General features: G+C 39.6%; 1 protein-coding gene across 5 annotated transcripts in view; it reads left to right on the top strand.

Annotated features, from left to right (window-relative positions):
• The first annotated feature begins 15 nt into the window (after nt 1-15).
• The window catches only part of fmnl3 (formin-like 3), a 32,040-nt gene continuing 19,572 nt past the window's right edge, over nt 16-12,483 (top strand). For all 5 annotated transcript variants that reach the window (XM_067528260.1, XM_067528258.1, XM_067528259.1 and 2 more), the window contains exon 1: nt 16-607. In XM_067528260.1, coding sequence (XP_067384361.1) covers nt 494-607 — 114 coding nt within the window. In that variant the 5' untranslated portion in view covers nt 16-493. The remainder of the gene's footprint in view (nt 608-12,483) is intronic.

The following is a 12,483-nucleotide window of genomic DNA, read 5'->3' as shown; positions in this document are numbered from 1 at the left end:
GGAGGCATCAGCAAAAGAGCCTAATCAGGATCACACAACAATAATGAATGGAAGCACGTCGTAGCCAAGAAAGTTGAGCAGCAAACTAAAGGAAATTGTTGGTCGGTATTTGAATGTTGTCTGTCGCAGTGGGGGAAATCTGTTGCAAGTAATGGACGGGCCAGGCTAAGTAGAAACTACTTTATGAAAGCGAAAGCAGCTGTACTATCATTGTTACTTCTGAAAGTAAGTTTTGAAGGGAAACTACAGTCAAGTTCACTGTAAACCTAAACGTGTGAGTGTAAATGGCATTTTGTGACAGTAATACGAGCCTACTGCACTGTCAGCGTTTTATCGGGCCGTCGAGAAGTGGATTATTTGGATAAATTCGTTAATGAAAATCGGTGGAATACTTGGGAGAATTTTGTTTTTCCTTCATTTCACTCGGATTATTACCATTTAAAGAAAGGATTGCAAGATTTGAAGTTGAGGACACCGCGCAACTGTGGGAAAAATGGGTAACATCGAAAGTGTGGACGGCCAGTCGGAGATGAAGCATCACATCATGCCTCTGAAGGTGCCCATGCCTGATCCCACCGAGCTGGAGGAGAAATTTGCCATTGTTTTGGTGAGTTATCCTTAGTCTGTCATGGCGTGGTCCATTTGTCAAAGAGGTGGTGGTGCCTTTATTTTATTTGTTTATTTTGTTTTGGTTTTTTGCCACTGTTGTTTTGACTCCATCTGCTAAAGTGCCCTATAAACTAATTAGCTCCATTCAATTTCAAACCAACCCCAAAATAAACACTCCTGACTGTGGACGCTGGTTTTCCTGTGACTTAAAAAGAAAAAAAACCTCTATATTTGCTCATTTGTTTTTTAATAAAAGTGTTAAGCGTGTATTTGCACTTCTCGCATCCATTATGAGTTGCTGGTGTTTAAAAGTAACCGACCTGTGCTCTCCCGCCCCCCTACCTCCCATCACCCCCTCCCTCCCTCCTGCGGTTCTTTTGTCTCCCCTAAAGTCAGACAATTCAGCGTTTGGCTGAGACGTGGGGGGGGGATAAAAGTTGTATTTCCCCACAGAGAGGAAGGACGCTGTACTGTCTATCCTTCAGCGAGCACATCGGTCTGGGTGTATTTAAAGTTTTCTCGCTGCAGGCGAAGCATCTGAAAACCGCATTTTCTGAATTCCCCCAAAACTCCCACAGCCGGAGAGTCTCTGTCCCCTCCCCTCCTTACCACACTCCACATCAGGCAGGAGCTGAGCTGTCGGAGCGCTTTGTAAAAACGAGCGCACAGTCAACTCCCACTGTTACCGACTATCAACACAGTCGAGTGACTGTCATCCTGCGTCAAGGGGACATTTCAGAGTTTGGCGCAACACATCAGGGGACTTTACAAGTTTGCCTTTTTTAAGGGCGGGGGGCAATCGTGCAGTTTACAGATGATTGACCAGTATAACGCTGAGTTAGTCATATATATTGTATTTAAATAATATAGTACAGGGTATAGGACTACTCTGTTATGGGTCAAAGAGTGGTTCACAACCTGTTAGAGGGCAACAAATGATTAAAAGGTGATCTCTGTGGGCCTCTAATATCCCCTAAAGAATTCATTTGTTATTTGGGGGATTACCCATTACCTTTTTTGCCATCAATAATCTAAACATGTATACTCTAGGTACCACCAAACAGCTGATAACTTGGCATAACGACTAAAAGCCCATCGAAACTTCATTAGTTACCATTTGATATCTTTTTTGTGTAGGCTGTACAAAAACTGAAGAGTAGAAACAGTATTACAGGACTACCATCACTGTGAGGCTGCCAGGCAGCCACCTGAGCCTTTTACACTTAAAAGTAAAAAAGAGAAGTGAGAGTGGTGTTGATCTTTATTTTTTTTTTTTATCTACCTCTTGGCGAAAAATCACATAAAAGGGTAGTTCCCAAGTTTCATTCTGTATAGTCAAACTATTACTTTAGATGAGAGAAACTCAGAAGGGAAAATCATGTTTTTGTTAACTCGCTCACAGTTGACATCCAAACTAAGGTGGCAACCTGTGACGACTGAGGGGGTCACAAGCAACATGAAACCACTGGCTTTTTCTCTGTTAAATTAGGTATACCTGGATGCTACACTGGGCTCTTCTCATTATCTGTCACTCTCTTGAATAATAGTTGAGTCATGTAGCCCAATATTCACACCTCTATTTAAGTTGCTATGCTTCGTGCACATGCAAACAGAAAGATCAACATATCACTAACTCACGTTGGCTTGTGACGTTAGTAATCCAGCACAGAAAACATAAATACAATTGTTCAAAGAATTTATAATGTAGAGAATAGTCTACATTTATTTATTTTTTCATTCGGTAGCATAAGGGCTCCTCGTGGATGCTTATTTTGCGCCGCTCACCTCCATATTTCTTCACAACCACACCCGGCTTTGATTTTCAGCTGTTTAAGATCTTAATTACAGCATGAAACATCAAAGAGCTGAGATCCTCAGAACATTATTTAGATAGACCCACTCCTCAGTTGTGGACCCTCTGTGATTTGGAATAATGTCATTATTTCCTTGCCAGAATTGTCAGCAGCTACAGAGTGAAGACTCATTTGGAGAGACTGGCACAGCAGGAAGCCATTCTAAGTCTGTGTGTTGACTGCGGTGCTAAGTCTCAGCTATTATGACGATTATACACTGTAGTGCGCTGTACAGAAGCGCTATTATGACAGCTCAAGTTGTATCTCTTTCACACAGATGACTCACTGCCTGGATAAGTGGGTGGTTATGAAAAGACTTTTTTGACTGAATGTCAAGTTTTCCATGCAACTGATTGGTTTACCATTCTAAGAAGATTCAAAGCCTTCACATTTCCCATTGAGAATGACTGTAAATATATTTTTAATCAGCATACAGCCTGCCTGGAAACAGTCTGCAGTTGTTTGATTGCCCTGCAACTCAAAGTCATTCCCTGTTATTATGTTCAGCTGTGCAGAGCAGATGATTTCTATGCAAGAGGCAGTAGACTCAACATTTCAGTTGTGTGTTTGACTGGGAGAAGTTTTCAAGCTCTTTAGCCCCACCCCACCAGGCCCCATAGTAGCTCCAGATATCCTTTACTTTGTGGGAAAGAACAAAATGCTGGCACATTTTAGTCTTGTCTCATCACACAATGGACTTTACCTCTGCCCTGCTTAACCCCTGTTGCAAGATAAAGGTACATCAAAAGTTTCTGTGTCTTTGGAAAGACAAGGCTGTGCCTTTGTCATCTGATGCTGGCTATATGTAGCTGCTCCTGGCAAAAATAATCTTAGAGAGTTCCCATCGCTTCTTCTGTAGATTGAGCAGATTTCTTTCTGCAGTTTTTGTTATCAAAGGCATAAGTGGCCTCGTCACAGACTCCAAAAGTAAACACTCACCATAAATGGATTTTTTGAAATGGGTAGCTTCCCTCCTTTTGACCACTGTGCTTTCTGCTTTATGGTGGCATGATGGTGTAAATGTCTGCATCTGTATGGTGGGACCACCCTCTGTTTCTCACTCAGACACAGCTCACAGAGGTCCCAGTGAAATGACAGCAGCCCATTATGATGTCATGGGTGCAGCAGCCTTCACCAGTGCAGTAATATCCCTGGGCTAATGGTTTTAACAGGACCACTTTACTGTAGAGGGCAGTGGAGGAGGGGTGAGACCCCGAGGTTAGCTTCATGCATTCTGCTATTAAAATGTCTGGGTCAGGGCTAACCACCCCCATGTGCTAAAAGCATTATCTCACTTCTTCTAGTGTCTTTTGTCCAGCATCCTCAGAAATGGCCTCAGCTCTGTTTTTCATGGGCTGGAAACATCTGCCTGGCATTTTCCTTTCTTCGTTTTAGGGGGGAAATTGCATTGTAGCCAGTGGTCGCTGTGGTTGATTCCTTTACAGTAAGAGCTGTGTTTCTGCAGGCTGCTAGTGATGCATAACGGGTGATTAGTTCAGACAGAGATACTGTAGATCTACCTACACCTCACAGACAGACAAATATAGATGCACAATAGAAGCCATGTCTATATCTTGGAGGTCTTGTCTTTTTTTACCCTTCTCTTTGTCCTTCGTAACGTTTACTCATTCTTGGCTTTGTGTAAGTCCAAAACGGAAGTCGAACCTCTCATTCATTCAGTCACAGTGAGTGTTTCCTCTTTTTCCATTCCCTGAATTCATTCTCACTGTTGGTTTGGGCTAGAAAATAACTTTCTCCATATGGCTCCGTCCCTATGAAAATGATGTGAGACGATTGAATGGCATTTCAAAGGTGCATGTCTAGCCTGGGATCCTCTTTCAAAGTGCCTGAACACCAATCCACTGCTGGATTCCTGTGGTCTAGTCTAGGCTGAGGCCACAGGAGAATCACAGAGGGAAAATTCCCTTTGAACTGGCAGTTTGCCACTGTTCTTGGTTGTAATGATCTTACCAACAGCGCACACATATTTAATAAGAGCTGTTATGGGAGCAGCACTTTTTACCACTTGATTGCACTGGAAATCATCCTAACTAATTTGTCTGCTCAACTCCCCACCCCTCACACACACATCTTTTATACTCCAACATCAGATAGCATCACACATAGATGTGCCACTGCAGCTTTTCTTTTGAAGTGTGATTGTTCACGAGGGAATTCTCACAGTTAGGTTGGAGCAAACACTGGTTACAGTGCAATTGTAAAAGTTAGCATTTAGCCAATAGTAATGAAATAACATGCTGACAATGTTGCTCCAGTGCCTTGTCTGATGTCCTTGTTTCATGATAGCGGAATTCTAAAGAAAACTGCAGTGTCTGATAGATGCCACTCAAGTGGAACTAATGGAATCAAGCTGTGCAATGTGTTTATTGCACATAAAGCCTAAATCATTTTTATTTGTTTAATGGCGGTTTTACTTTATTTATGGACCTGATGTGTCTACCACTCCCTTTCTCACATACATCATCGTCTCCATTTGCGTTTTCCAAAAGAGGCAACATTTGTTTGTTATGTTACTTGAGTTGGAAGAGTGTGTACATCTGGCTCAGCCACTCGCCACCATGTCCCAAGAAAAGGGGTATTATGTGAATTGAGTGCAGACAGTTAACTTGGTTTAGAGCAGGAGTGCAGGCAGCACAAGGCTACCCACCTGGCTATCTCCATCCTCAGGCTACAGTTCCCCTGTCTGGGCTGGGCTTTATGGGGAGTTTTAGTGCTTCTTTATTTCTGTCCTTGCAGATATATGTCAAAGCAGAGGTCAAGTTAAAGACCATGATTCAACAGATTAAAGATTGTGGGTGTGATATTTCTTTGTTATATCAACCAGAGCAGTTTTATTTTATCAAAGGAACAATCAGCACTGTGGAAAACATGATGAGAAGATCAGCACCACTCTTATTTCCATCAGCATAGTTTGGCCAAACATCAGACAAACTAGTAAAAACAACTAGCTGTGCTCTGTGCAAAGTTATTAACAAAAGGATACACCAGCACATCCTACGCTCACTAATTAACACATTATATATCTATAGTATAATTGGTGGAAAAATTCAAATGTAAAAATGGCAAGTTGTGGCTGGAAAGAGCCAGATTTGCTGACTGCCTATTTCTAGTGTTTATACGATGCAAAGCTAACTAGCTGTTGGTTATAGCTTCATATTTACTGTACAAATATAGGTTGTACTCATCTTATCATCTGATAAGATGAGTCTCTAATCTCAGGTACTGGAGCTAGTAGAACGTTATTTGTTTACATCACTGAAATTCGTGTTGATCTGGATTTATGCATTTGTGCTAATAAACCCCATGTTTTGGCCATTTATGTGCATATGTAATTTCTTTGTGTGTGTGTGTGTATTTGTCAGTGGGTTTACATGCTGCACCTATGCAGCCGCAATAAGGTTGTAGGCTGTAGAAGTGGTGTCCTCCTCAGTACAATGTGGACTCTGTCCGTCAGTGGTGTTTTAGAAAGGGGGGCCTCATCCCCTGGTGCCTTTTGTGCCCTGCTGCTCTTTTTACATGGACACCCAGAGGAACTGCTGCAAGCTCATTTAAAGAGCCCATGTATTAGATTATGGTGCTATTTCTTCTTTAAACTCGCAAGGGGATTTAATTATTTCCCACGGTTTGTAAAATGACCTAGACATTCTTCATTCTTCTCATTTCTTCATTCTTGCAAGACTTCTGCCATTCTACAGTGAATAGGTCCTATTGAGAAACAAAGGGAATATGATAAATGATTGATAATGTGATTTCTGTGAATTCTACATGTTTTTAATTAGTTACTTATTTAGTTAGTTTTGGTTCTTGTTCCTCTTTGTTTTATTATGACATATTCTCCCTCCAAGACAAATGTGCAATAGGACAAATCCCTAGAATGTTTTTTGATTCAGAACATTGATTCAGAACACAGATCAGGCTCAGATATGTTGCCCTTTCTTTTTAATATTTATCTTTTTTAAATAAGCAGTGTGTCAAAAGAGCCATTCATGTACCTGCATTCTTGACATTCCCTGTCAATACTGTCTTTTTGGCTGGGGCTTTTCTAGGTCTTGCATGGCACACAGGGGAAAAAAAACAGGATGTTCACCACACAGGAATAAACCACTACCTGTGATTCATGGCCAGTTTTAGTATTCATTTATACCCTGTCATTGATTTCACTTATAAGTTTGTTTGGGGTTACATTTCCTTAATAAAAAACATGGGACAGCACAGTTTTGCAGGGGAGATTGTTGGCATTGTTTTACACTGTTGTTTTTTAATAGAGGACACTAGTTTCTGTTGATCAGCTGCATGTTACTGGTTAAATATATGGATTAGCACGTGAGCTTTGAAAGCTGGTTGATAATTTATCAACTGAAAATGGCTTCTCACCAGCTTTCGGCTATTTTGACTGGTTGTGGATCCTTTATTTGGTTGTGTAATAAGGATGGGACTGAAAGTTATTTTCTCAGTTTGTTGATCAGAGGTCACAGATTCAAAGACATGAGTTCAATGGGAGAAAAGAAGGAGGCGTTACAGTGTAGTAAGGCTGGAGAAAGGAAAGGTAGTGGACCAGTGTGTGGGCAGGATGCTGAAATACTGAGGCCAAAAATGTAAACAGTGTTGCTCCTGATTTAGTGGAGGTTTAATACTCCATAATTTAAGTTGTAATGCCACTTAGGTCAATTACAGTTTTACAGTAGGTCTCCCATGACTGACACTATATTTGTATCCAACCTGTTATGTTTAATACCTTAATAAACAAGCTCTTAACTAATCCTGTTCATATTTGCTTTGTTAACAATGGCCAGTATTAGGACGAGTGGGTAAGGAAGCTCCCTAATAACATCCCTAATAACATCTCTTCTCTGCCTGTTACAAAAACATCTTCTCCTCTCTGCTCTTTGTCCCCTTCCAACTACAATCTCTACACTCTTTGGAAGAACTGCTAGCATCTGCTTTGTTGAGTTGCTGGTCTTCCAACATCTTTTTGCAGGACTCCTTCATTGTTGTGGTTGCGTAATTCAGGTTACCTCACAAAAGAGCGATAGGATGATCGGATGTCTGCTTGGAGAAAGGGGGGCAGTGTTTTCTCACACCCTTCTCTGTTACTTTCAATTCAGTAAGGTTAGGGAGCTGGAAAAACACCTACAATTCATCCATCCACACATAAACACATTGCTGGAGTGGATGTGCTAGAACACACACAAACACACACACAAACACACGCTCATATGACACGTAACAACTTCAGAACAAAGCTAACATTACTCCAAACTGTTTTTTTCTTAATTTCCTGAATAGTTGAGGAAGTCCCAGCAGCTCTTTGACGACAAGAGCTGAGTCTCTCATCCTGTCTCCTCTTGTTGTGTTTCTGACAGCCACATTCTTTAATGAAAAGTTACTATAACCTTTTGTCACAGACTGATTCATACATTTCCAATACATTCTGTCATTCTGTCAGGTCATCTGGTCTGAGGGGCTTCTCCTGATTTACTCATACTGTAATCTAGTGTACATGATGCTCAATTTTTCATGCAGAGGTCAAAAGTTGGTTTGATTTACTATAGAGTGTTTGTGAGGTATTGTAGGCAGTGGTTAATTCTTCAATTATTGAGGGAGACTTTTATGTTGAACTAGTGTGTATCCAGCCACATCTTTTGCCTTTAAAATATGCCCGGTAACATGCTTAAAGAAAACATAGTCATGCCAGGGCCCATATTTATTGTGTTTTATTTACCTTATCATTGGCACCACTTCCTGTCAGGGATCAGTGGTTTACCATTTTCTGCCCTCTTCAGATAGCACCCTATATTAAAGAGCTGATGTTTTACAATATATTGTATACTGCATTTACTTCACATTAGAGCCAGACGATCATTTTTACATCATTGTCAATGTGCACCTGGTGTTTGGCACACAAGATATCTGAGTGTTATTTAGACTTCAGATCTAAATTTTAACAACCACAATTAGTAAATAATTAATAAGTACAACCTTTGAACCATCCTCTAGAAATTATGACAAGAGTCACAAGATTAATATCCAAAGAGGATCTGAAAGAGCTGATGAATGATTTTATATTAAGCAGTTTAGCAATTTTTTTTCAGGGTTCAGCTTCTCAAGTCTAAAGAACAACATCAAATATCATTTTCCAGACTCTAAACTGGCAACTAAAACATCTAATTGCTGATTTCAAAAGAAATCTAATTGCAAATAAATTGAGGAATTCAGACCACTACTAAGTTTTTGTTACGAATTATATCATTATACAGAGCCTTAAATAAATAGTTTCAATTTTATACTGACTGTCTAATACAGACGTCTATGCGGGACACTGAATTGCTATTGTGTAAGAAATTTTGTACCCACAGACAAATTATTAACCTTGGCCTTTGCTTGGAATCTGTGTATTTTAAGCTCAGTATTGAGCTCAGTGCACACTGTTGTGTGCTGCCGTGACCCTTGATTATGTTGTTGAGACAGCTTTTAGTCGAATCATGACGTATGTCCTGTCTTCCTGGACCCCACCCTAATAGGCAGACTGTCAGATTTGTTGGGGGGGAAAGAGGGCTGTCTATGCCTCCATGTCTGTACTGCCAGAGACTATGTCCAGCAGTGAGCGCTGGAACCAGCCACCCACTCCTTTCCCTCTGAGTCTGGTCTGTGTGAACCTGTATAAAAAAAGCAGTTTGTTCCCAGCCCACTGATAAAACACAATAGAGATTATCACAACTAAACGACTTTTATCAGGCCAGTTCTACTGTTTTTGTCTAAAAATGAGATAAAGCAAAAAGTAAAGCACAGTGTCGTATACAATTATGCCTCTTTCACTTACAAGACAACACAAATGAATAAAAGCTAGACTCTGAATGGTGAACCTGCAATTCGAGCTTTTCAACTACTTAAACAGTTGAGTCTTTGAAACTGCTGTCCTTCTTTGTCAATGGCTCAAATTTCTGTCTGTTTTTACAGTTTGGCCTGTGCTTTGTTCTACTTACACTTAACACTTATCCCTCTGTCCTGTGTTTGTGCTCACACACATATACAGTATATAACACACACACACACACATATACATACATATATATATGTACATACATATATATATATATAACACACACATATATATATGTGTGTGTGTGTTTGTGTGTGTGTGTGTGTGTGTATGTATATATATAGTATGTATTGAATCACAATGTTGATCCATTTTTTATCATCTTTTTACAGTATTTCTTTGTTCATATTTTTTTTGTATGGGTGTCTTAAGATAGTATAGATAGTATTTAACTATAATATATTTTAATAGAGTGGCTGTGTTTGGAAACTCACTCTCCTGTCCTGACACACAATGGTGGCCTAATGTCCAGCGTGATCATGGTGACACTAGAACCAGCTCACCTGATTCCACATTGGACTTGTGTTTTAGATGTACTTTTCTCTATACAGTGCCAGGGGACATACACAGACACTGCCCACGAGCCATTGTTGGAAACTTTGTATAAAGAAAAAAAATAGCTCAAATGTCAAAGGATGGGAATGGCACAGAACTAGATCAAAACAAAGCTCCACATTGAAACCTTTGTCAAGCCAGTTTTCAGGCAAACAAGAAAGGCCTTGGTCAAGTTTGTGGGCAACATGGTAACATAACAAAAAACAAACATTTTTGGCATTTTTGTAGTATTTTATCCTTAAAATAGAACAACAAATAAAACTATAAATTGCCTCAACTCTGTTGCCTTCAAACAAGTTGTTTTAGCCTCTTATAAACACAGGAAGTGCAAGATTGTATCACTGTGGGAGAAAGTGAAATGAAATTAGCTAAATTGGGTTACTTGGCTCAAATTACCCAAATCCAGTCAGAAAGGAAAAATCCACTCTTTTGTCTCTACGTGTTCTTTCGAGTGATACCTTTTAATACCAGTTTAATAACAGCTGTAGCACCACATCAGCACACAGTCTAACCTGTATTGTATGTTTACAATACCCGAGGCTCTAACTGGCAAAGAGCAGCAAATTATTAAACATATCAGACATTTCTCATTACTCATGATTTTTGTTTACATCAAATTTTTTTGTAGATCATTATTGAACTTTTTTTCCTTCTAATAAATAATTTACCTATGAAGACATTTTCAAATCCAATAACAGAGGGCAGGTCCTGACTTTAATTTGATATTTTGTTTAAATGGATGAACATCTGTGTCTCTATGTGTGTCTGGTCTGCATGTTTTAGTAATCCAGAATTGAATTACTGCAGGAGGGGGATCTAGCTCTGTTTGCCCCAGAGTTCTACTTTAGTATGCATGACTGACAAAGAAAACAAAGGAAATCATGCTTTGGGCCTGAGCAGATTGGGTTCAGAAATCTGACCTTTTTTTCATTCACTACACTTTCAAAACTAAGTCTATGCCATATTATCTGAAATGTATTAAATGTATCTACTAAGTACGAAATATAAAAATCAATTACTTTATTAGAAATATGGCCAAACATTTACTCACTTTATGTAGACTCGGGTCCAAATGTTTTCTCTCACCTACAGTAAATTAGAGCTGCAGTTAATGACTCATAATTGCTATTTAATTTCTTTTCTGGGTGAAAGCTTTATCTGTATATGGTCCAGTGACCAATGTAACCTCTTCAAAGTTTTTTACTTTGTCCAAACAATAGTCCAAAACCTGGAAAATAATTAAGTTACAAACATACATTATACAGAATATTTTGGAATTTACATATTTGAGAAACTGACCCATCAAATGTTTATTATTTTTACTTGAAAATGTGACTGCAACAAAAAATATTTGGTGTTTACCAGGAAATCTAATAAATTAATTCCCAAAATGCTTTAACCAGTAAATAAAATATCTATAAATACATGATTATTTTTATATTTTGCAATGCGGTTAATATTTCCTGTACTGTTTTCATTTTTTAATAAGTGACCACTGCAAATGAATGAAAATGGTCAAGGGGTATATAAAAAGAAAGTTATAAAATAATGAAAATTATGTCTTTGGAAAAGTTTGCCTCCACCTTTATGAAATGTTCTCCAATGTATGTTTCCCCTTTGCCTTTAAAACCTCTTCCAACCTCCTTACGTACCCTCTGAACACCTTTTGTATCCTTTAAGGTGTAATTTTAGCCCTTTCTTACATCATGTTTGACTGTGGGAATGCTGTTCCTGCACTCATAGGCAGGGTTTGTTTTCTCAACACACATAGATGCAAATTACGACCCAAAAGTTCATCATTGGTCTCATCTGACCACATCATGGTCCAGAACCCATTAGGTTTGTTCACATGCACCTTAAGGCAGTGGTGGAGTTGTTAGCACTGCTGCCTCGCAGTTAGAAAGTCCCTGGTCTGAATCCCTGGCCGCCTGCGGACTTTCTGTGTGGAGTTTGCATGTTCTCCCGTGCTTGTGTGGATTTCCTCACACAATCAAGAGACATGCATGTTAATTGGTTAATTGGTGACTCTAAATTGCCCCAAGGTGTAAATGGGACTATGAATATTTGTCTCTGCGTTGGCCCTGAGATAGACTGGAGACCTGTCCAGGTTGTAACCCACCTCTTGCCTATGTCAGCTGGGATAGGCTCCAGTCCTCCTGCGACCCTCAACATAAGCAGTTTCAGATAATGCATGGATAGACACACTCCATGCAGTAAGCAGTGGCTTCCTCCTCATGCTTTTCTCCCAAACAATCCTGACTTGTGCAGTCTATGCTGACTGCTCAGGTGTAGACTTTTATCCCAGCTGCCACTAAGGACTTTGTCAGGTCCCCTGCTGTTTGTTTTGGATTCTTTCTTAGCTCTCGAGCAAGTTTCCTGGTGCCTCTATCAGTTATTTTTTTTGGTCTTCCACTTCTTGTGAGAGTCTTAGTGTGTCGATGTTTCTTCCTTTTCTGGATTATGAGCCATTTGGTACTTTTTTGGTTTAGCAATTTCATTTTGAGGACTTATGAAAGCTGTTTTTCTGATCCCACTGTGTTTGTTGCTCTCAGAAAACTGCTTGAG

Source organism: Channa argus, chromosome 13 (assembly GCF_033026475.1).
Source record: "Channa argus isolate prfri chromosome 13, Channa argus male v1.0, whole genome shotgun sequence".
NCBI lineage: Eukaryota > Metazoa > Chordata > Actinopteri > Anabantiformes > Channidae > Channa > Channa argus.
The sequence above is the reverse complement of the archived record's forward strand: the minus strand, read 5'-3'. Positions and strand labels throughout refer to the sequence as shown.